The sequence below is a fragment of the Salvelinus alpinus genome, chromosome 32 (assembly GCF_045679555.1).
Source record: "Salvelinus alpinus chromosome 32, SLU_Salpinus.1, whole genome shotgun sequence".
In the NCBI taxonomy this organism is placed as follows: domain Eukaryota; kingdom Metazoa; phylum Chordata; class Actinopteri; order Salmoniformes; family Salmonidae; genus Salvelinus; species Salvelinus alpinus.
In genome coordinates, this window is record NC_092117.1 from 22,134,992 (window position 1) to 22,157,217 (window position 22,226).

The 22,226-nt window shown below is 41.9% G+C and overlaps 2 protein-coding genes and 1 long non-coding RNA gene across 4 annotated transcripts in view; 1 reads left to right on the forward strand and 2 right to left on the reverse strand.

Annotated features, from left to right (window-relative positions):
• Positions 1-3,646: 3,646 nt before the first annotated feature.
• LOC139562365 (phytanoyl-CoA hydroxylase-interacting protein-like) lies at positions 3,647-22,079 on the forward strand. Its single transcript, XM_071380046.1, has 5 exons — positions 3,647-3,884; positions 15,381-15,577; positions 17,237-17,411; positions 17,550-17,667; positions 19,191-22,079. The coding sequence occupies exons 1-5, from the start codon at positions 3,779-3,781 to the stop codon at positions 19,735-19,737; spliced, it is 1,143 nt and encodes a 380-aa protein (XP_071236147.1). The 5' UTR covers positions 3,647-3,778; the 3' UTR covers positions 19,738-22,079.
• LOC139562366 (uncharacterized) lies at positions 11,496-13,605 on the reverse strand. The gene is made up of 3 exons (XR_011672344.1): positions 13,410-13,605; positions 12,121-12,255; positions 11,496-12,018 (listed from the first exon to the last, which is right to left on the reverse strand). It is a non-coding gene; the product is annotated as an uncharacterized lncRNA (long non-coding RNA).
• LOC139562363 (protein FAM13C-like) overlaps positions 20,719-22,226 on the reverse strand; it is a 62,268-nt gene continuing 60,760 nt past the window's right edge. For both annotated transcript variants that reach the window (XM_071380040.1, XM_071380041.1), the window contains one exon: positions 20,719-22,202. In XM_071380040.1, coding sequence (XP_071236141.1) covers positions 22,097-22,202 — 106 coding nt within the window. In that variant the 3' untranslated portion in view covers positions 20,719-22,096. The remainder of the gene's footprint in view (positions 22,203-22,226) is intronic.

The window sequence follows — 22,226 nt, forward strand, 5'->3', positions numbered from 1 at the left end:
TATTCGAATACGTTTTTTTTGTAAGATGGTTAAATAAAGAGCAAAATTATTGATTATTATTATATTATTATTTGTGCCCTGGTCCTATAAGAGCTCTTTGTCACTTCCCACGAGCCGGGTTGTGACAAAAACTCACTCATTCATATGTTTAATAAATGTATCGTATAGTGTGTGTGTGGCAGGCTTACAATGATGGCAACAACAAAAAATACATTTGAGAGTGCGCTGACCCTGGTGCTAGAGGGGTTACGCAGCTGGAGGTTGAATGTTTGAAGGGGTACGGGACAAAAAGCTTGGGAACGACTGGCCTAGCTGATTGAGTTGTGGCTGTTAGTGAAAAGCGTCTAAAATATGTGTCTTGAGCATAATATCAAAGGCTGCATCAAGAAGAAGGGGCGGGGTGTGTGGTGAAGATGTGGTGCGTCTCTCTCCAGAATGCATGCATATGTAGGAAAGTGCCCATTTGTCAATGTCTTATTTCTGATTGTCTTAACTCACCAAGTGGGCTACACCACCATTTTTTTCTTAGTCTCACACAAGTCAACAGTGTTTTTTAATATCTATTGCGAATGATAGTTCCTCAGTATTTGAAAAATCTTTCCAACACTCCCAGCCGTGATAATCACCAAGTCTCTGTGTGAAATAGCAAAATATCATGATCTGATGATCCCTTATATCCAGTGGAAACGTCATAAAAACAGCTTTCTGTGATAATTTGATACAATGTTGAACTTCACTAGCAACAGCTCAAGTCAAGACAGATAGAAAGAAGTGGAATTTTCATCAGGATATTTTCAGTTATTTTTTTCTCAGCTTTAGGCCTAGAAACAAAAATATAAAATGCAACATGCAACAATTTCAATGATTTTATTGAGTTACACTTAAATTAGGAAATCAGTCAATTGAAAATGCCATGGGCCCACCCACTTGGGAGCCTGGCCCAGTCAATCAGAATGAGTTTTTAACTCCTAGGTTTCATCAGCTGTCCGGGTGGCTGGTCTCAGACAATCCCGCAGGTGAATTAACCGGATGTGGAGGTCCTGGGCTGACGTGGTTACACGTGGTCTGCGGTTGTGAGGTCGGTTGGACATACTGCCAAATTCTCTAAAATGACGTTTGAGAAATGAACATTACATTCTCTGGCAACAGCTCTGGTGGACATTCCTAAGCTTTTTGTGAGTATGGAACATTTCTGGGATATTTTATTTCAGCTGATGAAACATGGGACCAACTCTTTACATGTTACATTTATATTTTTGTTCAGTATATTTGACTTAGTTGATGATGGAAGTTATAAGCCTTTTGCTGCATTGGCCTATAGGCTATCCATGAGTTCTATGCTCTAATTTCTTTAGCCGCTAATGGATCACAGCGTAGCAATGTGTCCATATGGCAGAGGCTAGTTATTATTGAAATGAAACTGTTCCACGAAAATGTGCATATAAAAATAATCATGAATTGCACGCAGATCGGTATGAATGATAGGATAACTTGTAAACTTCCCCAAACTTCAAACTCACGAGCTGCTTATGGTCTTTACCAATACACCCATTTAAAAAATTGTGAAAGCGCAAGTGCGCGACACATAGGAGGTCCCGTGATAGGAGGTCCCGTGTAAAAAACGGACCCGCCTATGGAAATCAAATGCACTCCAATTGATTCATTCTAGCGCCGGGTCGGTTTTAAACCAGTTAATCTCGCTACTAAAAAGGGAGAACTGGCCTTACTGAATCAGAGTGAGGTATACAGTTTGAATCTCATCAGAGTGTGCTGCATTTGTAATGCCATGGTGATTATGGGCTTATGGGTGTTTAATTCGCCTGCCCATAACCCCACAAAGTAATCCTCCTCAAAATGAATGCATTTTAATATGCAGGCAAACTATTTGTCCTTTAAAGCTCTCCAGAAGTGTTCATATGCCCTGTATTGGACCAAAATTCAGAAACACATTGATAATAGACATTGTTACCTACACATCCTCAGTTGACATTGAATCTGCTGCAAAAATTGGCATGCGACTTTGTTTTGTGTTTCCACATAGTGTGTGTTAACAAGCACACGCGCATCCTTGTGTGCATGCCTGCGTGTATCTGTAGGGGGGTTTAGGGCTTCCCTATTTCCAAGTGTATAAATTACATATACGCTGCAGTTACTTCCTCTGCCTTCTCAGCAGAATGACTCGGTAGTCCTATCAGTATCGGCGCAGACGAAGACAGAGCAGCCCGGGCCTGCTGAAAAGATACCACACATCTTTGTCCAAATACCCCATGACGCTCAAGCCAACCGTGAAATGCAAAGTGTTACCGCGCTCTAATGTCGCGTGAAGCGCAGAGTATCCTTTCAGAATGGAGGTTGCTCGACAGAAAACATCTATGTCTGCCGATCATCATACATAGGGCCTCCAGTTTTCTATTGGAATTAACTATTAACATATTGTTACATTTTAATAATATTGCCAATAGCATATTTTGTTTTGCTTCAGCACTGTCCTTGACCCTCATGTTGTGTAGGCTACTATCATGCCGTGTTCATAACAACTGGCAACTCGAAACTGGGAAATCTCCGCGTTCAGACTTCAGTGCGTTCAAGACACCTAGGAACTTGAAAAAAACAAACTCCAAAACAAATTTTCACAGTCGAACGGACACCCAACTCGGAATTCCAAGTTCGAGTTCCGAGTTGTTTTGAACGCGCCATTTCATGAGCTCCGACTTAACGACCTGAAAAAATGATTTGACCTCCTATTTTTCCGAGTTCCCAGTTGTCGTGAAAGCACCATAAGTAGCAGCACTTGACGTTGTGACCTGGAGCGACCGTGTCATTATAGCCAGCTCAGTGCTCAGTGGGCGTTGTTGTCACTGTGGCCCACTGATAGACTGGGTGTGGGGACTGGGGAGATATATATATATATATACACACACACACACAACACAGGGAGTGACCACTGTTAGGTCATTATTAATCATCGCAAGGCAATTACATGGATCAATACATGTATAATTTGTAGTCTTCATACATGTAGAATGACGCCATCTGTTTGCCAGTAAATCCCGCCTGTGTCACGTTAGACTCGAGAAAGGGCCCGTGGCTAAAGGATTGTGGCAGAGATGGGCCACGGCTGTTTAAAATACATTATTCTTCTTGTCATGATAGGTGAGGGGTCGTTACCGCTTCATTAACGCATGGGCCACTTGCACCTGCGCTCCAGTGGAGAGCGCGAGTCGCGGAGAGAGCTCCAAATAAGGATATATATATATGGACCACCTCGTTTGGCTGGCGTTATCAGAAACGGAACGCAAAATAAAGAATGTGTATAGAGATTTACATTGCGTTTTAAACCGTAGGGGGTGGAAGGTGTAATCTGGTTACATAAAAGCCCTTAGAAATTGCTCACTCGCCCCTAATCCGGTATTCATGTTCCACTGTCCTGCGGCTGAATAGGCGAAACACTTGTGGCTTTCATTGAAAATAGCGCGCGCGTGGGACCTATTTTTTGGGGGGAAAATTATATAGCCAAACATTAAAAGGATTGGCATATCTTCGTAGTATTTATTCCTATCACATTGCAGCGTCAAGTCGGCAGTGTGCTATGCGCTCATGACGATTTGCTGACGCGCCTTTATCCCCCCCCCCCCTCCCCCGAGTGAAGCTGCGAGAGAGCAAAGAGGCTGAGAACCGGTCACTCTCTCTCGCTTTCTTCACCGAATGTGAAGGAAGGCAAGTCCTGCGGCAAAAATCAGCGAGATTCCAGGAGAGGCATCCCAGCTCTGTTGCAGAAATGGAGGTTCCAAACTTGGGACACAACCTAACTAGCCCGATGAGTCCGTGTGAGGGCATGATCAAGAACCTCAGCTTGGATGCGATACAGTTATGCGAGCGAGAGGGTAAGCACAAAATACATGTAGTTTAGGCGTTGTAATTCCAATGATCACCCCCATCCCTTTCCACAAATTTCATTCTGTGTGCATTAGAAGATTCCCTGACATCAGATAATGAAATATGATAGCCCTCTATAGTAGTGCCACAATGTCTGAATAGGTGTCCAAGAAGTGCATAACGCTTCTGTTTGGCCCTTATTTTATGATGAAAGTGTAACAATATGGGCATGTTTACAGTTTATCTGGATTGGATGGAGACCGGTGGGCTGCTGCATCAGCGGCATAGGCGAGGGCGTCAATGCACAGATTTTTCTTCACATAACCTACCCTATCTATGGAGCCTATGCATTTAGGTTTTCACAACGAAACGAAATGGTCATATCAGAAAAATGCTAGGAAAGCAATTTGGCGCAACGGTGGGGTTTCACCATTTCAGAACCATGGACGTGGACAGCAGTCGGCAAAGCGCTTTTACACAGGTTCCAATGGATAGAGACTAAGCTAAGGATATTATTGCCTGGTGCAGCTCTGAACAAAGCTTAAAATTACAAATATATAGTCTATATTGAAGTAGCCTACCGTTAGAGCTGTTTTCATTTCAGAAACCACATCCACAAGCCCAATACAAGGATATCTTTGAATTTCATTATTTAACAGGCTCTGACTAAGAAAAGCTACATGATTTGATGATTTAGCTGGTTGAGAAGACAACTATTTATGTATGCTACAGAGGAATCGCTTTACAATGGCTCAAACATTATGGTCTGATCATTAAAAGGCTTTGTTGAAGTTCACATTTCGATACCAGGCCTATTAATTGTAGCTTAATATGACAATTGTATGTGAACATTTCAATACTGGATGTCAAATGCATGATGTAGCCTAGGACCTAAGTTAGCCTACTAGGCCTATATGTTACCAGGATGGATTTTTATTTTTGCAACATTGAGATCATTTTGAGAAATACATGCAGATGGAGGCCAGCTGTTGCTAGGCCTAGCCTAGGCTACTTTTCTCTAAGTGTAGGCCTATATCCTACGATGGCTGATTTGAATGGAAAAAATAGCAAGTCATGATCACTGGAAGACTGGGCTCAAAGATGGCTGCACCCATAGAAAGTAGTGTGCAGCAGGACATGGAGCATCCACACCCTTCACTCTAATTCCTTAGATCATTTTACAATAGAGTGAGAAAGAACATGGACAAATCCATTTGTTCCATAATATGCTAGATGACACATACTCAATGCATTCATTGCATTACAAGACAATAATCGACAAACTATAAGGTATGGCCTAGTCACAGAAATACTAAAGATGTGTTTTTAGAAAAATGTTGGTAGTGAGCATCTTAAACTGAGCTTTTGATTTGTACATAGGGGGTGTTGTCTAGGGCCTGTGTAGTCAATGGTGGTCTTCACAGGACCACACAAGCAGGGCAGTTAGACCCTGCCAGCATCTTTTGCACTGGTTCATTTTCTCATCTGCTGCTTAGTGGGATGCAGTTGATATCCTCTTATACAACTCTGGCCTGATTTAAAAGCTGTCATTTTAGTAATGGTATACGCTGGACTTTCTGAGGGACGTAGTTGTTGGTGCCAGCTCTGTGCTTTGTACTTGTATTGGCCCCTCTGCAGCAAACAAGCACTCTCCTATTTGTCAGGCAATACTGGGTAAATAGTGGCTAAGTGTCCTTGAGCTGCCCATTGTTTATAGTACAATATCACAACAATCTCTGTCATTACTTTACAGATCCTGAGGGGAAATGACAGGATTATAATCAGGCGTCTGCATCCTTTACACAACATTGTCATTTTAGTATGAAGCTCTTTTCCCAAGACAGGCTACTTCTTCACTGGCTTTGATGATGCTTGATATAGCCTACATCAGCATCATGGGTTTGTGTTTTTCAACACTCCTATTTCCATGTAGATTTCAATATCTCTGATCCAGGGTCACTGATGATAGGGGCAATGCCATGATAACAATAAAACCATACCTACTAGACAGACCATATAAACATGAAAGCAGTTTAAATCATGGTTTTAGAATAAATCAGGTGTAGGACAGGATGATCTCCTGAAAAAGCATTCTCATTAACACCACAGACAGCTTTGAGGTCTTATACCTCAACATCACATGTAGTTTATTCTGCTTTGACAGACTAAAGCTTGAAGCAAGCTGTTTTGATGGGTTAGTATCATTTTAAATCTTCAAGGTTATGTTTTCATGTCATTTCCTTAGGCTTGTTCAAATGTAGGGACTGTGCCCAAGCTTTTACGAACTGTTTGCTGTCTACAAATACAATACATTCAGTTCTCTTGGAAATGTTCCCCAATGTATTTATAAAACATTAAATTTCATATTTATTTTAGTGCTGCAAACCTGTCAAATGATCTAGCATATGATCAATATTTAATCATCAACACAAACGTGAGGATTCCCAAGTCAACCCAGACTAGCAAATGGCTTCGTCAGAGGCCTATCCCATATGTTAGCATTGTGATGTGTATAAAGTGGGGGTGGATAGCAGCAGATATAAACTATATATATATATATATATACAAAAGTATGTGGACACCCCTTCAAGTTTACATTTACATTTAAGTCATTTAGCAGACGCTCTTATTCAAGTTAGTTGATTCGGCTATTTCAGCCACACCCGTTGCTGACAGGTGAATAAGATCGAGCACACAGCCATACAATCTCCATAGACAAACATTGGCAGTAGAATGGCCTTACTGAAGAGCTCAGTGGCCTTCAACATAGTACCATCATAGGATGCCACCTTTCCAACAAGTCAGTTAATCAAATTTCTGCCCTACTAGAGCTGCCCCTGGCAACTGTAAGTGCTGTTATGGTGAAATGTCTAGGAGCAACAACGGCTTAGCCGCGAAGTGTTAGGCCACACAAGCTCACAGAACGGGACGGCAGAGTGCTGAAGCGCGTAGCGTGTAAAAATCTTCTGTCCTCGGTTGCAACACTCGCTAACGAGTTCCAAACTTCCTCTAGAGGCAACGTCATGTCAAGAACTGTTCGTCGGGAGCTTCATGAAATGGGTTTCCATGGCCGAGCAGCCGCACACAAGCCTAAGATCATCATGCGTAATGCCAAGTGTCGGCTGGAGTGGTGTAAAACTCACCGCCATTGGACTCTGGAGCAGTGGAAACACGTTCTCTGGAGTGATGAATCACGCTTCACTATCTGGCAGTCAAACTTACAAATATGGGTTTGGCAAATGCCAGGAGAACGCTACCTGCCCAAATGCATAGTGCCAACTGTAAAGTTTGGTGGAGGAGGAATAATGGTCTGGGGCTGTTTTTCATGGTTTGGGCTAGGCCCCTTAGTTCCAGTGAAGGGAAATCTTAACGCTACAGCATTCAATGACATTCTAAACGATTCTGTGCTTCCACTTTGTGGCAACAGTTTCGGGAAGGCCCTTTCCGGTTTCAGCATGACAATGCCTCTGTGCACAAAGCGAAGTCAATACAGAAATGGTTTGTCGAGATCGTTGTGGAAGAACGTGAATGGCCTGCACAGAGCCCTGACCTCAACCCCATCGAACACCTTTGTGATGAATTGGAACGCAGACTGCGGGCCAGGCCTAATCGCCCAACATCAGTGCCCGACCTCACTAACGCGCTTGTGGCTGAATGGAAGCAAGTCCCAGCAGCAATGTTCCAACATCTAGTGGAAAGCCTTCCCAGAAGAGTGGAGGCTGTTATAGCAGCAAAGGGTTAACTCCATGATTTTGGAATGAGATGTTCAACGAGCAGGCGTCCACATACTTTTGGTAATGTAGTGTATGTGAGAAGGCACACGTGACTGAGCCTTTTCCCTCTGTCTCAAGAGGAGCTCTGAGAACTGCATAGAGAAATAAAATAACTGGAACTGACATCACCATCTGAAGGAGCCGTTATTCTTTGTTAAAAAGCCAAACATCCATTTTGAATGCTGTACAAGAAATTCAGGCCCACTTGTCTACCAAATCAAATGTGTGCCAACCAGGTCTAATCTCAATTTAAATGTATTCCGTCTATGTCCAGTGGTCACCAATTCAATAAGTTACCATGATGGATGGGTGACATTAATTTAACCAAGTAGCTGTGTCTGTTCTCTAAGAGACCTCCCAACCGCCATCCCCCCATTCCAGCTGTGACACCATCATAGCTAGCCTCACTGTCAGACACTGGCCGTGTATGTGTGAGTTGAGCCTACCATCTGTCTTTCAGCAGCACCAACTAAATGAACAGTAGCCATAAGCCCCCTCCCCAAGAGCCCAATATTACCAAACATTATCTCAGGCCTGATGCCATTTGTTTTTCTAAAATATACTAACAACACTAAACAAGAGGCTTAGACTCAAATCCCCTAAAAGCCAGTGGAAACCATGGAGAAGCCTTTATGAGAGAAATCCAGGAACTGAAAGGGGAAATGGAGTCATACTCTTGATACCATACCAGTAGTGTTTACAAATAATTTTAAAGATTTGTTATGATTTATTGTCCTGGCACTCTGACAACTCATCTGAGTAAGCAGGCATGAGAGCACATATTTTGTGTGGACAGTTGCCCCATGACTGTGTCTGGCAGTAGCCTTGTTTACACATTGCACTAAAATGTAGGTTTCGTGATCTGCTCAATCCGAACAAAGTTAGTCAATGTTAAAATGTGTCTCTTATCCGTCCACTGTGTCCACATTGTGGCCAGATTTCCTGGTGCCGTCTTGTATGGAAATTATTTGACTGATATTCTTTCAGAATAATATTAATGTAATATGTATTTATTTTATGGCATTTTATTGATGCCATAAGTCAATGGTGCTACCTGTAAATTATTTTAGATGCCGGTATAATGATAATTTAAATGGTTTGACTATCAAGATCTGTTTACACTTGATTGATATCCAGATACAATGGGTCCCTGACTACCTCCGGAGGTACACAATGTGTATTTTAATAATCTACACCTGTATCAAAATGTGGGCACAATCAGAATGTGCACAAGATCAGGACAAAGAAAGCATGTTAGCACTAGGTGTAAACGGGGCTTATTACACTGCTGCTGCTCTCCACCTCATCCAGACCAGACACTGCACTTCCAGCTCTCTGGGGATTTAACCCTTTGCTGTGAACAGATTGTGTAACCTAGTTGGGGGGACAAAATTATGTTGGAATTGAAATGGTTATTTAGGTAAAAGGGTCTTCTTGATAAAAATTATAAATGACGTGTATATCAACAATGCTATGTAAACAGTTCCATAAAAGATTGATTTTTACGCCATAGTATTCTGTTGAGGGATTTAACATAATTTCCTCTCACTCTGGTTAAACATGCTAATTCTATGCAAACGAAACACAATGACTCACCTCTTCATCCTCCCCTAAGAGGCCTTTTGGATTTAATGAATTTTCTAGAACAGCTGGGTATATTTAGAGCTGAACTTCTGTTATGATATTTTTATTTTTTATTTAGTCATTCACTCTGCATTCTTACTCATTGTTTTCTGTTTTTGTTTCTATTTTATTGTTTTCTTTGTTGCTCAATTATCCTGTGATTTTATTGGAGTAATGCGTTACACACAGTATCTGTATGGAGCCATATGAACAGAGCTTTGTGTTTCACTTCTAGTAAGATGTTACCGCTTTCACTCTCAGCCTGTGCTATCTTGCCAGTGTATTTTGAAAGTCTTGCACTGAATCGTACTTGGTGTTTATAGTGTTGTGTTGGAGTCTTTTAGCGTGAGAATGAACCAAAAACAAATGGTCTGTCTAGACAGTACCTCCGGATTTCCAACCACCTATAATGCTTTGACTTTGAATTCATAGCAGTGGATGCTGCTGAGGGGAGGACGGCTCATAATAATGGCTGGAATGGAGCGAATGGAATAGCTTCAAACAGATGGCAACGACGTGTTTGATGTATTTGATACTGTGAGGGAAAATGTTGTTGTCTGAAGTGATAGCATTGAATTGTACACAGCATCTCCTTTCATTCTATCTTGGTTCGTGCAGGTGACTGTGACATCCTTCTCAAACCAATTGTCAGTACGCCCAGAACACGGTTCTGGGAACCAAAAGAAGTATCTCAGTTTCAAGGTCCCAGTTTTGAGAGATGAAGCCTCGTCAGTCACTTGCAGGAACCAACATTAATAATGTAAATCATGCTTATATGACTTGTTTGTGTAGCAGTATAAAAGGACTGAGAAGGAAAGCCCTTGTCAGAGTTTTTATCAAGCTATGATTGAGTTTGTGAACATCTCCGGCCGTGATAATAAAGATTGATTCATTTACATTGAGTTTGAGTCCTTAGTGGTGAATTTCCACGACAATACCATTCCACCAATTCCGCTCCAGCCATTACCACGAGCCCAGCCTCCCCAATTAAGGTGCCACCAACCTCCTGTGATTTATAGCCTATGGGTCATGTCGACACTCAGGAAAACTCCTCGCCCAAATCACAAGACAAGCCATGTATATATGTTAAGTAGGTTGATATTGATTGTTGATTTTGTTTAACTTCACCATATTGCTCAAATTAAAGGGCAGTACTCAATTAGTTTCATTTGACAAGGTTAAAGTAAAGGACACATTTGCAGCAAACTGCGATTCTTGGCCATGCTACCTGGCCTTCTATGTAATTGATGAGATAGTGAGCCATGGATTCAATTAATTAAATGCAACCTGCTATACCAATGTTCATGTATTTATTTACAAACCACTGTCTTATTTACAGAGCAGACAGATTGTATTCTGAAAGCTACTGCATAAATACGGCAATGCGGATTTCATTGAGACCTGCATCATGCCAATGTTTCTATTTCAAAATGTGGCAAAGTGATAAACACCCTGCTGCACCTGTGTGAATAAGCTTGCAATCTGCTGGTGACATAACTGTGAGCTGTGTCTTCACAGACCAGACAGCTGGCTGGCTTAGAGCCTTCAGTATGACAAGACTCATTTATAATCCTCTGAAATGATGGACCAATATATTGCATGCCATTTCAGAAATGGAAATAATGTATACAGTATGTCCTTCCATAGGCTCGTCTCCCCACCAGGCATAATTCTCTTTTCCACGGCTTCCTTTCTCTTGGGTTTGATGAGCTATTGAGCTGTGTGAGTTATGCTGCATTGGTAAATGCCTTTTTAAGGACCTAACACTGAACATCATTATGCTCACTATGTGAGCTCACCATTAGTCTGGCAGTCAGGGCTAGTTTGGGAAATTCCAGACCTAGGGTGTATGCTGGAACATTAATACATTGTAGGAGGCAACCCGTCCATCTGAGAGGCTACGTCACAGCCTCCATTACCTAATAGCCATATTGATTCCAATGACCTCCAAGCCTGTCGAACGGAACAGGCCTTAAACACAATTGTCTGTGACCATTGCTTGATGTTAATTATAGGAGCCAGCTAGTTTTAGGCCTCAGGCTAGGATCACCATCACACTAGGTTAGCTTGGGAGAACACCTATAATACTCAACTACAGCAGTCCTGGCTGACGTAGATACAGTACCACAAGGCCTGGGCCAAACAGGCCGACAGCTCCATCAATGCAAGACGAGCGTTCTATGATTCATACAGTATAGTAAAATGATAACAAAATACTGAATGTTGAATCCATTAGGTAATGCTCGACTATGTTTTATTAGAACATTAAAGGGTAGGTAGGATGAGTTTTTACTCACCAAATTAACAGCGTAGTGTGGTCAAAGACTTAGTTACTTAGTTGTATTCACAGTGTGGTTACCTATAACCACACTGTATAATAGTTATGTTTTGGGATTTAGAAATATTTATGAACTTCTTTTTTATATAGAACATCAATTCAAACATTCAATTGAGCAAACTATTTCAGATGAATAGTGAACACAGAGTTCTTCACAGTAGTAGAACTTTGTGGGATCAGCAGAACCAAGGGATGGTTGCACCTGCCTCTCTTCCTCTGATTCAGATGGGTTGGGTTAAATGCGGAAGACACATTTCAGTTGAAGGCATTCAGTTGTACAACTGACTAGGTATCTCCCTTTCCCTTTCTGCCATTGGAAGAAGAGCACTACCCACCGCTGTTGCTCCACCTTCATTCTATGGATGTGATTGTTGGTTGTTGCTGTTGTTTTTACTTTTTCAATCAAACCTGAAATGTAGAAACATTCAGATACTAAGCAACAGGAAAAGACAGGAAATGAATGAGGAGAAATCACTGTTGTGTATTGTTTATTGACAGATGTGCTCTCACCATGATGATTTATCCTCTCTCTTCAGGAGGCTGATGACCCACAGCAGCAGGGAGGCAGGGTCTTGGGTATCCAACAGCGCCAAGTAGTGTGTCTCGTGGCCAGTGGCATGAGGCGACAGGAAATACATACTGCCCCTGATCAGACAGAGTGAGAGACACAGGGAAGATAGGAATTATACGAGTAATGCCTCTACCTGATGTATAGACAGAGCATGCTGCTGATCACAATACAAACTTACACCAAACGTATGTTATATAGACCTACATGTACATTTTCTTAACTACTTTAGCTAGCTAGCTATGGATTAGGCGCCCCAAATCAGCAACCACAGATCGCAGCAGCTGTTCCCTCGCTGCACCAAAGTCAATCATCCAAATGTATTTCATAAAGCCCCTTTTACATCAGTAGTTGTCACAAAGTGCTTTACAGATACCCAGCCTAAAAGTCTGCTGGAACTGTATCAATGTCTTTAAAAAGTAGTCTCATACAGTTGACTTTGGAGGTCCAGCTCTCTGTCTTTACCTTCTTTGATTTGAGTCATCTGCTTTGTATTGTTAGCTCAATTTATTTCATGCCACAACCTTGCTAACTGCGGGGTAAATTACTGCACTTCTGACAAACGAAAATAGCGCATTTGTTACTTTGATAACTCATTTGAGTAGGCCTACCCGTGCACGTGCTTTGATCGCACATGGCTAGCTAGCTAACAAGCTCGACCTTGTTACATTTTTACATATAGCGGTAAAACGATGAAAGTTTATAGTCCGTTAGTGGGACCCTGCCCACAATCTAGCTACGTGTAAATGCTGCTGGGTAGTTATTTCGTATGTTTACTTAACTTCCTTACATCCGGACTGGAGCGGATAGCTAGCTAGCTGCCCAACTTGGCTTGGCCTGCCGCCTGCATTGCTTCATTGGTTTGTGTGGAAACAAGTAAAAATAGGATTGAAAATTAGATGCTTTTTCTTGCATTCTGACTAGCTAGCTAGCTAACGTTAACTGTCATAGCTTGGGGGACAAATGTTCATACGAAATCCATCACATTTCCATGTTGGGGGGTGGGCATATCCTGCAAATTGTCCCAAGTATAACGTTAGGCCTATACCTAGCTCTACATTTTCATTTGAATTAAACCAATGGACTCACCTTCACATTGACTGGGATTATGATCTTCTAGGCCGGGTGGGACTACATGGGTTGAATTGTGTTTACATTTCTAGAGGCTGTTTATAATGAGTGATGTTCTGTTGGACTGTATAGTGTAGTCACAGATAGAACGGTTAGTTACCAGTAGCTTTGGTGTGGTGAATCTAGGTCCAGGGCTGAGCAGACTGCAGCCCCACAGGAGTGCCTTTGGAGAGGAAGGCAGAAGGAGCTGGTGCTGCTGCTGAGTCAAACACGGTCTGTCTGTTAGACCTCCTCTGTGCAAAGAGGTCTTTAATCCCATCATCACCTGACCCTCTCCTCCTGCTTCCATTTATCCCTCTTTCTCAGGGGAGAGGGCCAGACAAAGTAAAGAACCTCCACAGACTGTGAAGATGGATCACATCAAAAGGATCATGCATTTAGGCCTATTTGTCAGGAGGAAATAGCCTACGTAATTCAGTGGTTGACTAGTTGGTACCCATTTAGTTTAGTAAATGTACAATAATTCAATATTGCTCAGCAAGTACCTTCCTACTGGTATCAGCTTCTTTAGAAACAAAGGTATAATATTTTACAGAGCTGTGTCTGTCCCTTTAGTTGGACATAATTTGCCACACATTTTGAGTAATTTAGCACAGCATTATCACAGTTTAGTCATACTAGGCCTAGACCTAATTCTGTGTGATTAGATCGCCATAGGCTAACGAAAGCAGTTTGTAATGCTGTTATGTGGGCAAACGTTGACAGCATTAGCCAGGCTTACATTTGACATTTTAGTCATTTAGCAGACACCCTTATTCAGAGTGACTTACAGTTAGTGCATTCATCTTAAGATAGCTAGGGGAGACAACCGTTATCACAGTCGTAGTACCATGCCAGTGCCAGTGTAATTCCTCTATTTGCAGGTTAATGAGGTGGGATTAGTGTAAACAGCTGAATAGCTAAATCAGCATTCTGGCACAGTGGCTTGGGCTGTGTGGGATGGGTGCTAAACAGCCATCCAAAATCTGGTTGGGTTTTACTCTGTGCTTTGCTGTTGGCCAACACTTCATTTTCTCAAACCAGTGTTCAGTGTTTGCAGATAGCCTAGCGGTTATAGAAGTTTGTTTAGCACAGAGCAGAAGACCTGTGTTGAAAAATGCCCCTTGACAGAAACCCATTTTTGCATGCCTAGTTCAATAACCTCAGTTTATATGTTTTGTAAAAACTCCATATGAACCAATTTGTGGAATTACTCAATTATCACTTCGCCTCAAAACTCATGGTCCGAGATAGGCGTTCCATGGTCCGCTGCTTTTCCCATTGATAATTGAGTCCCATGCATTACCCCAGAATTCCACATTCTTGCTCTTGTATTTAGTTCCTGTATTCAGAGCTTGCACAGAAAACAAATTGTTGCCATGCCTTGAGTAGGTGTTTTAGTGTGTAGTGGATTCTCATGGCCATGTTACAAAGCTCTTATTCACTCACTTGTTTTGGTGTATAAGGCTATTTCTATTCCTGTGTGTCTTTGTGTGTGTGTTATGACATTTTCATGAACACGTAGACATTCTGTAGCACCAAAAGGTGTCTAAACATGCATTTAGTGAGGAAATTGTGAATTTTCCTTGCTACACACACCTGTTCAAAATAGGGAGTGCTGGACTAGATACTGAGGAACATGGTCTGACAAACCCTGAACAAAAGGCTTATCAGAGCAATCTTCTATCTACTTTCATTTTCTTTGTGTGTGACAAAAGAAAAATGTCCTCCATGAAAGAGAAAAGCGAGGCTTTATTAAGAGATCCATCTGTGTTGGGTTGAGTCACTATAATCATCAGTGTTTGAAATATTTAACACCGTATGTGCTTGTAATCTGAGGGGATTGCAGCGTTGCCATGACAACAGATACACGGTGGAGCTCCCGCTCTTTGGTAAATGCTCCACAGAGCACAGAGGCAGCTGAGTGGTGGAAGTGCTCCCTGTAGGGGACTGTAGGGCCCTATCTTATGTATTAGGTGTCTCAAATTTTTAAAAAACGTCAGTAGTTCTCTAAATTGTAAAATATCATTGAGACATTTCTCATCTCCTTAAGCATTAAAGCCCAACCAATCCTTTTGTCCCTGTGCCACAGGCAATAAATCACAGGACAGCGGCATCGTAGAGATGGAGGAGCTTCCTGTCCCTCAGAACATCAAGATCAGCAACATCACATGTGACTCCTTCAAGATTTGCTGGGACATGGAGCCCCGGGTCAAGGAGCGCATCACTCACTACTTCATCGACCTCAACAAGAAAGAGAACAAGAACTCCAACAAGTTCAAACACAAGGTAAACTATTAACACGCACACAACAACAACTAGGCTATTTCAAAGCAAGAACTCACAGTTTATAATACAATCAAATGTATTTTATAAAGCCCTTTTCACATCAGCAGTTGGCACAAAGTTATTAAGATACCCAGCCTAAACCCCCAAAGAGCAAGCAATGCAGAAGCACAGAGACTAGAAAAAACTCCCTAGAGCCTGAAGTTGTCTATAAAATAATTTCTACATGATAAGGCCAGTTGTTTAGTTTGAGCTATAACACCAACCAGTATGTACCCACATCGTAACCTTTATACCCCAAACAAGTTGTGTAACAGGCGTAATGAGTATATAAACGGAGAGTATCTTAAATAATTCATCAATCCCCCCACAATTTTTTTGCTTAACTAACACTCACACTTTACTTTTTTCCAGCTTACTCGCTCTGGATAAGAGCATCTGCTAAATTACTCAAATCGAAATGTAAACAAAGGATAGATAACCTTTTACCAGAGCTCAGAAGCAGAACTGACACTCCCACACTAGGGAACCTTTTGTATTCTAACAGATTAAGCCCTGAGCATGAATGATATCACACAGCGCTAGCAGAGACTAATTGCACAAATATGGCTGCTGTTTCAGCCTTTAATCTAATGCATCTAATGTAACATTTTTGCAGATCTATTTCATCAGTCTCCCATTCACATTCTGGGTGGAGTGAACATAAAAGCCCCCCCCCCCCCCCCAAAGGAAGTGGTTTTCTTCCCATTCTCTGTGTGAATATACATAGATAGAATGCATTTATTTTCATTACAGCATGTTGTGCATTAATGTACTGCTGTTGTCGCTACACAGGGCTGGTGTAATATTGCAGGGCGGGCCCAATCTATGTCCTGCTAATGCATAGAGACAGGAAGTACTAGGCTCCATGGCATACATTAAATCAATATTGAGGAGATGGGGGAAGGGGAACGCCACAGGAGTCTATACATGTCGTATATGCAGCTTAAAGGTCATATTCAGCCATTTTTTTTCTCAATATCAAGTAATTTCTGGGTAACAATGAAGTACCTTATTGTGATTGTTTTCAATTAAAATGGTCAAAAATAAACAAAAATAGCTTCATAGCAAAGAGCAAAGAGCAAAGAGCAATTTCTCAAGCAAGAATTGTTCTGTGACTGTCTGGGCGTGGTCTGACTGAGGAGGGGAAAACTGAAAACTAGCTGTTATTGGCAGAGAGGTTTGGAACTCTTTCTTCTTCGTCTATTAACTAATTTACCACCTGGTGATGTCACCAGACAGGCCAAAACTTTATCCCACAAAAACAGGCAGACATTTCAGGTGGTCTTTTCAAACAGCTCTTACAGTGTAAGGGCAATATCATAATTTTCACAGTATTATTCCAACCTAATAGTGTGGAAATATATATAAAACATAGAAAATTCACGTTTTTGACTGCACTGGGCCTTTAACACTAAGCATTGTATTTATGCTGATTTAGTGTTTTGGTCTGTGCGTGGCATTAAAATATACTGTATCAATAGTGAGGAGGCCACTACTGATATGTTGCTTTTGCAGCTGAACGGTGAATAATGTGTTTATTCAGAGTTTGTGTTTTGTATGTAGAGTTGTAAACTTTGTGTATGTTGAGTTTAAGCTCTGTCTGCCGGTGTCCCTGTCCAGGATGTCCCCACCAAGCTAGTGGCGAAGGCAGTGCCTCTGCCCATGACGGTGAGGGGTCACTGGTTCCTCAGCCCGCGTACGGAGTACACCGTGGCCGTGCAGACTGCCTCCAAACAGAGTGACGGAGACTACGCCGTGTCAGAGTGGAGCGAGATCATCGACTTCACCACCGCCGGTAAGGCAGGGGGCAGAAGAGGGACAGGGAAACAAAGCATTTATTTTTTGGCCTATCCCTAAAACCTTCTATCTTTATTTGATATAGGCCTACATGCTGTATCTCTCATTAATGGCTAATCCTAACCCCTGTTTCCAGATTATTCCACGGTACATCTAACCCAGCTGCTGGAGAAGGCTAAGGTCATCGCAGGCAGGATGCTGCGCTTCTCTGTGTTCTACAGGAATCAAAACAAAGAGTACTTTGACCAGGCCAGGTACGTACGAACGTCGGCACAACTGCCCTAACAGCCAGCACAGTTTTATTCTGATGTTATGATACAGTATGTAAAAACGGTATAATACGGGGAAATCACGTAATATAGAGATACATGACCCTTTGCTGTACCTCCTTCCCTTGTAACTGAAATTGTCATAGGTTTTTCTCAAAGCTCAAAGGCAGTGGTCCAGATGGTATGGCTTAATGCTTTTTTAAATATATACTCAGATAGTATAGGCTGTGCATGTGTAGGTCTAGTTCTGTATTTGGGGAGTTAGTCTAAGCTCAACAGAAAGGTATTATTGCAAAAAACTGCCTCCAAATCCATAAAAAAAACTCTGCTTACATTGCATCATACAACAAGTAAAGTATCTGGGTTAGCAGATTATATTTGGGTAAAACAGCCGTTCCGGATATTTGTTTACTTATAGGATTTTCTGCATTCAGAACTAGAAGTGTACCATGGTCAGGAAACCTCTGAATTACTATTTTATATAACAGCAGCTTGCACAAGTTAGGTAGAATTTTTTTGGTTCGCATTTCCGCATGTGTTTGCTGGAACAAATGACCTCCCCAATGACTGCATGCGTTGGACCAGTCTTAAAACGTAGCAGCTTTAATTGCTGGATACAAAGCCTTTTAAAGTATATTCTGATGAAAGAGGAAGCTGAGTGTGTAGCAAGCACCTGACTGGAAAGCAAGATGGAAAAGGGGGAAAGAGAGAGGAACAGAGTGAGAGAGAGAGAGAGAGAGAGAGGAGAGAGACAGAGAGGAGAGAAGTCTGGTGTATTTTTAGTTGTTTGCTGATGTGTTAACCGATTATGTATTTTTTCTTCTTGGGGGATAAGAGCACTTTCTGTTCTTTAGTTTTATCTTCTCGTATTTGAATTTCTCTGTGGTGTAGCATGGTGAAAAACTATACAGAAACGGCTTCATCTCGTGGAGAATACACCCAAGGACAGTAAAATGAGGCCTTTCCTATGATGACCCGGATGGGACCTTAATAATTAGATAGTTACCATGACAAAGAGACAATTATGGTTATAATGGCAACCTTTAAAGTGTTACCAATGTAATTACGCCAATAATTGAAGCCTTTGGAGCTCAGATTTGCATCATAGGATATGACTGCCAATTTAAACCTCACAAGGTGCTTTCAAGTTTCTGCTATTCATTTGTTGGCATCCAGAGATCTTGCCGAATACAATCTATCTGTCAGTTTTTTTTTGTCTGAGTTCTGTCTAGGGGCAAAGAAAGGTCTGTTTGCCAGTGAGAAAACTGAGGAGCAATTCATTTTTATAGTAGATTAACTAGATGACATTGATTAGATCAGTCTTTTTACTCATTGTTTCCGAAATGCATCCTTTCTGAATAGGTTGTTTGCGTAGTCAAGAGACACATTGACAAGCTTTCAGTAGGATTCAGCTGCTACCCAAATCCCTGGTTTTATCGATGATACATTTATTGTAATAACTTATAGTATAGTGATTACTCAGACAGTTGTCCATGTCTCCTCTCCAGGGAGGTGCATGGGAACCACATGCTGCCAGCTGTGAAGGACAACAGTGGAAGTCATGGCTCACCTATCAGCGGGAAGCTGAAGGGCCTCTACTTCAGCTGCAACACAGAGTTCAACACAGGCAAGCCCCCCCAGGACTCCCCCTACGGCCGCACACGCTTTGAGATCCAGGCTGAGACCCTGTTCAACCCCAAAACTAACCTCTACTTCGGGGACTTCTACTGCATGTACACGGCCTACCACTACGTCATCCTAGTGCTGGCCCCACAGGGCTCGCCCGGCGATGACTTCTGTAAGGCAAGGCTGCAAGCGCTCGACGTCACCAACAACCACTTCCTGACTTGCACGGTGGACGAGAAGGCGGGCGACGGGGCGCTGGTTTTCCGGCACGCCCAGGATGTGATCCTGGAGGTGATCTACACAGAGCCCGTGGACCTGGCGCTGGGCACGGTGGCAGAGATCAGCGGGCACCAGCTCATGAGCCTGTCTACCGTCAACGCCAAGAAGGACCCCAGCTGCAAGACCTGCAACATCAGCGTGGGACGCTAGTGGGAGACTGGACTGCACCTGTGCTACACAGATATACACACACGCAACCCCAACCTTTACCCACCTCTATATCCACAAAGGACCACCCTCCCAAAAGAAGAACATTGCAGGAGAGGGACCCAGACTGTGAAAGAAATTTAACAACAGGGTAGGGTGCTAGAATTCCCAGTCCACACGCACACGCACACACACACACACACACACACACATCATCCATTTTCCTTTTCAACCTCATAGGAACCACCCTCCCAAAAGTGTGGCATTCTATTCATCCCTCCCGCCTTCCCCATCAGAAGAGAAACCATGTAAAAGAGGGAGGAGCCCCAACTGAAAGATCTACAGCTGAAGTGTGGGATCCTAACAAGCCTTGGTCAGCATCATCCAAACCGCTAGCCAACACTGACTGATCCATTTAAATGTTCTAACCAAACATTGTTCCGTGCATGTATTCACACAGCTTTTCTCATTGATTTTCTCTCCTGTTGTTTTTCAAACGTCTCCTTCTCCCGTTGACCTCTTCAAATGTTCTGTTGTTCACTTCAGTCCAGGTAGACAGATGGTTGTGTTCCTGTTTTCCCATCTCTCCTGGAAGGCGTTAGAATGGTTCAGATCCGACAGATCTAAGTTACTCCCTCCCTCTATCGGCAGAGACTGGTACTAATTTAGGGCTGCAGTGTCATCATCTTTAAGCCAAAGGTAACACAAAAGGACATAACTTGCTGTAGAATAACAATACTAATGCAACAGCCAGTAAAAGCATATTAACTCGAAGATCAAGTTGAACTACTTGGTAACCATTAAGAGCATGATGCAGTATGTACAGCATGACTTTGAAAACTGAGTCTGTCAGTTCCTCTACCACAGCTACCCTTCTGCAATGTTATGTGGCGGTGACGTCTCACTCTACCATAGCTACCCTTCTGCAATGTTACGTTTGATTTATTCTAGTTATAAGGAAACCATAAACTGTGTTTAGTAAAGTAATGTGAAAAAATATTAATTTTTTACTGATATATACACATATAAACCAGAAGTGCACAATGTCAAGAGCTCTGATCCTAGTAAAGAATTACATTTTTGGATGATAAACACAACCAGGAGAAAACAACACAGATTTGATTAACTTGCACTATGCCAACATTCACAAGTTAGTTTTTTTCCAAGGTAATGTATAACTTGAATTTCCACAATTCATCATATCAACTATGAACTATTACATATCATAGTACAATGTGGGACTAAAAACTGATTGACATGCACAAACATTCTACAGGATCGTCGGATTGTGTATTCGGATGACATATCCCCCGTGCCAAGATTGCACTTTTCAAAGAGCAGCATTTTAACGTAGTAGACCACGTTACGTACCTGTTATATCGACATTAGTTTGGCAAGAACAAAATGCAAGTAACAATAAAGTGCCATAAAATAGCTTAGAATAACATAAAATAACATTTATCTAACATCAACTGTGATATATATTTGTTCTCTTTTTTTCCTTAAAATGAAAGTGTTACACTCGCTACATCAGTTTCATAAAATATTATAATTACATTAGTAGCATACAAAAAGTATAATTTGTCATGAATAACAAAGGACTTGTTAAGGGACTAAAAATAGCTGGATGTGGCCCAGCAATTCTTGTGGCACTCTTGCCATCACTCTTAACCAAAGTGAGAGTCAGTCAACATCAAAGTCATTTAAAGTGCATCACCATGTAAGCATCGCATGAAACATTACCAGAAGTACCGGTATCTCACTTTGAAATTTGTTCTGAAAAAAAAAAAATCCAATAAAGTGAGCAAAAAAAAACTGTTTCAAAATAAAAGTCCCACTGTGAAGGAGGCTCAAACAGTCTTCGGAGTATCCCGTTTACTGAGCAGGACTTCCAGCAAACGGAGTTTAGCTTTTAAGTTCTTGTACTCGCAGTACTCCTCTGCCATGGGCCCACGGTCCTCTTTCTGGGCAGCCCTTTAAAGACGAGGAAGAGAAAAATACTAACTTAACATTTCAGATAAGCTGCAGCTTTCATTACTGGTATAGTCCCTGTGTTGCCTTATTCAGATAACTTTGTACAGTAAGTATTGTAATCGGAACATTTTATTTTACTTTCAAAAACCGCTACATGTACAAAATATGTGTATAGTTCAGAGCAGTTGTCTCTATCTCTGTCTCTCTCCCAAGTACTTCTTTGTGTCGTATTAACGTCAGTAAATGTGTATCATGCTGTTGTGATTCTGATGAATTCTTCTGGTGGATGTTTTGTTTTTCACAAGGCATTGTTGAACTATGAAAACCAAATGTTCCAGTTTATTAAAAGAAAATTAAAGGAAAAGCAAAAAGTGAAGTGTAACGAGTCTTACCGGCCGGTCTGTGTGTAGAAGTGGTCCTCAAAGACTCGGAGAGCTGAACGGAGTCTCTTCTTCTCAGCTCGCGTCACCCTCAGCTGCTCCAGTAACTCTGACCTACAGTACAGTAGAAGTGGTCAG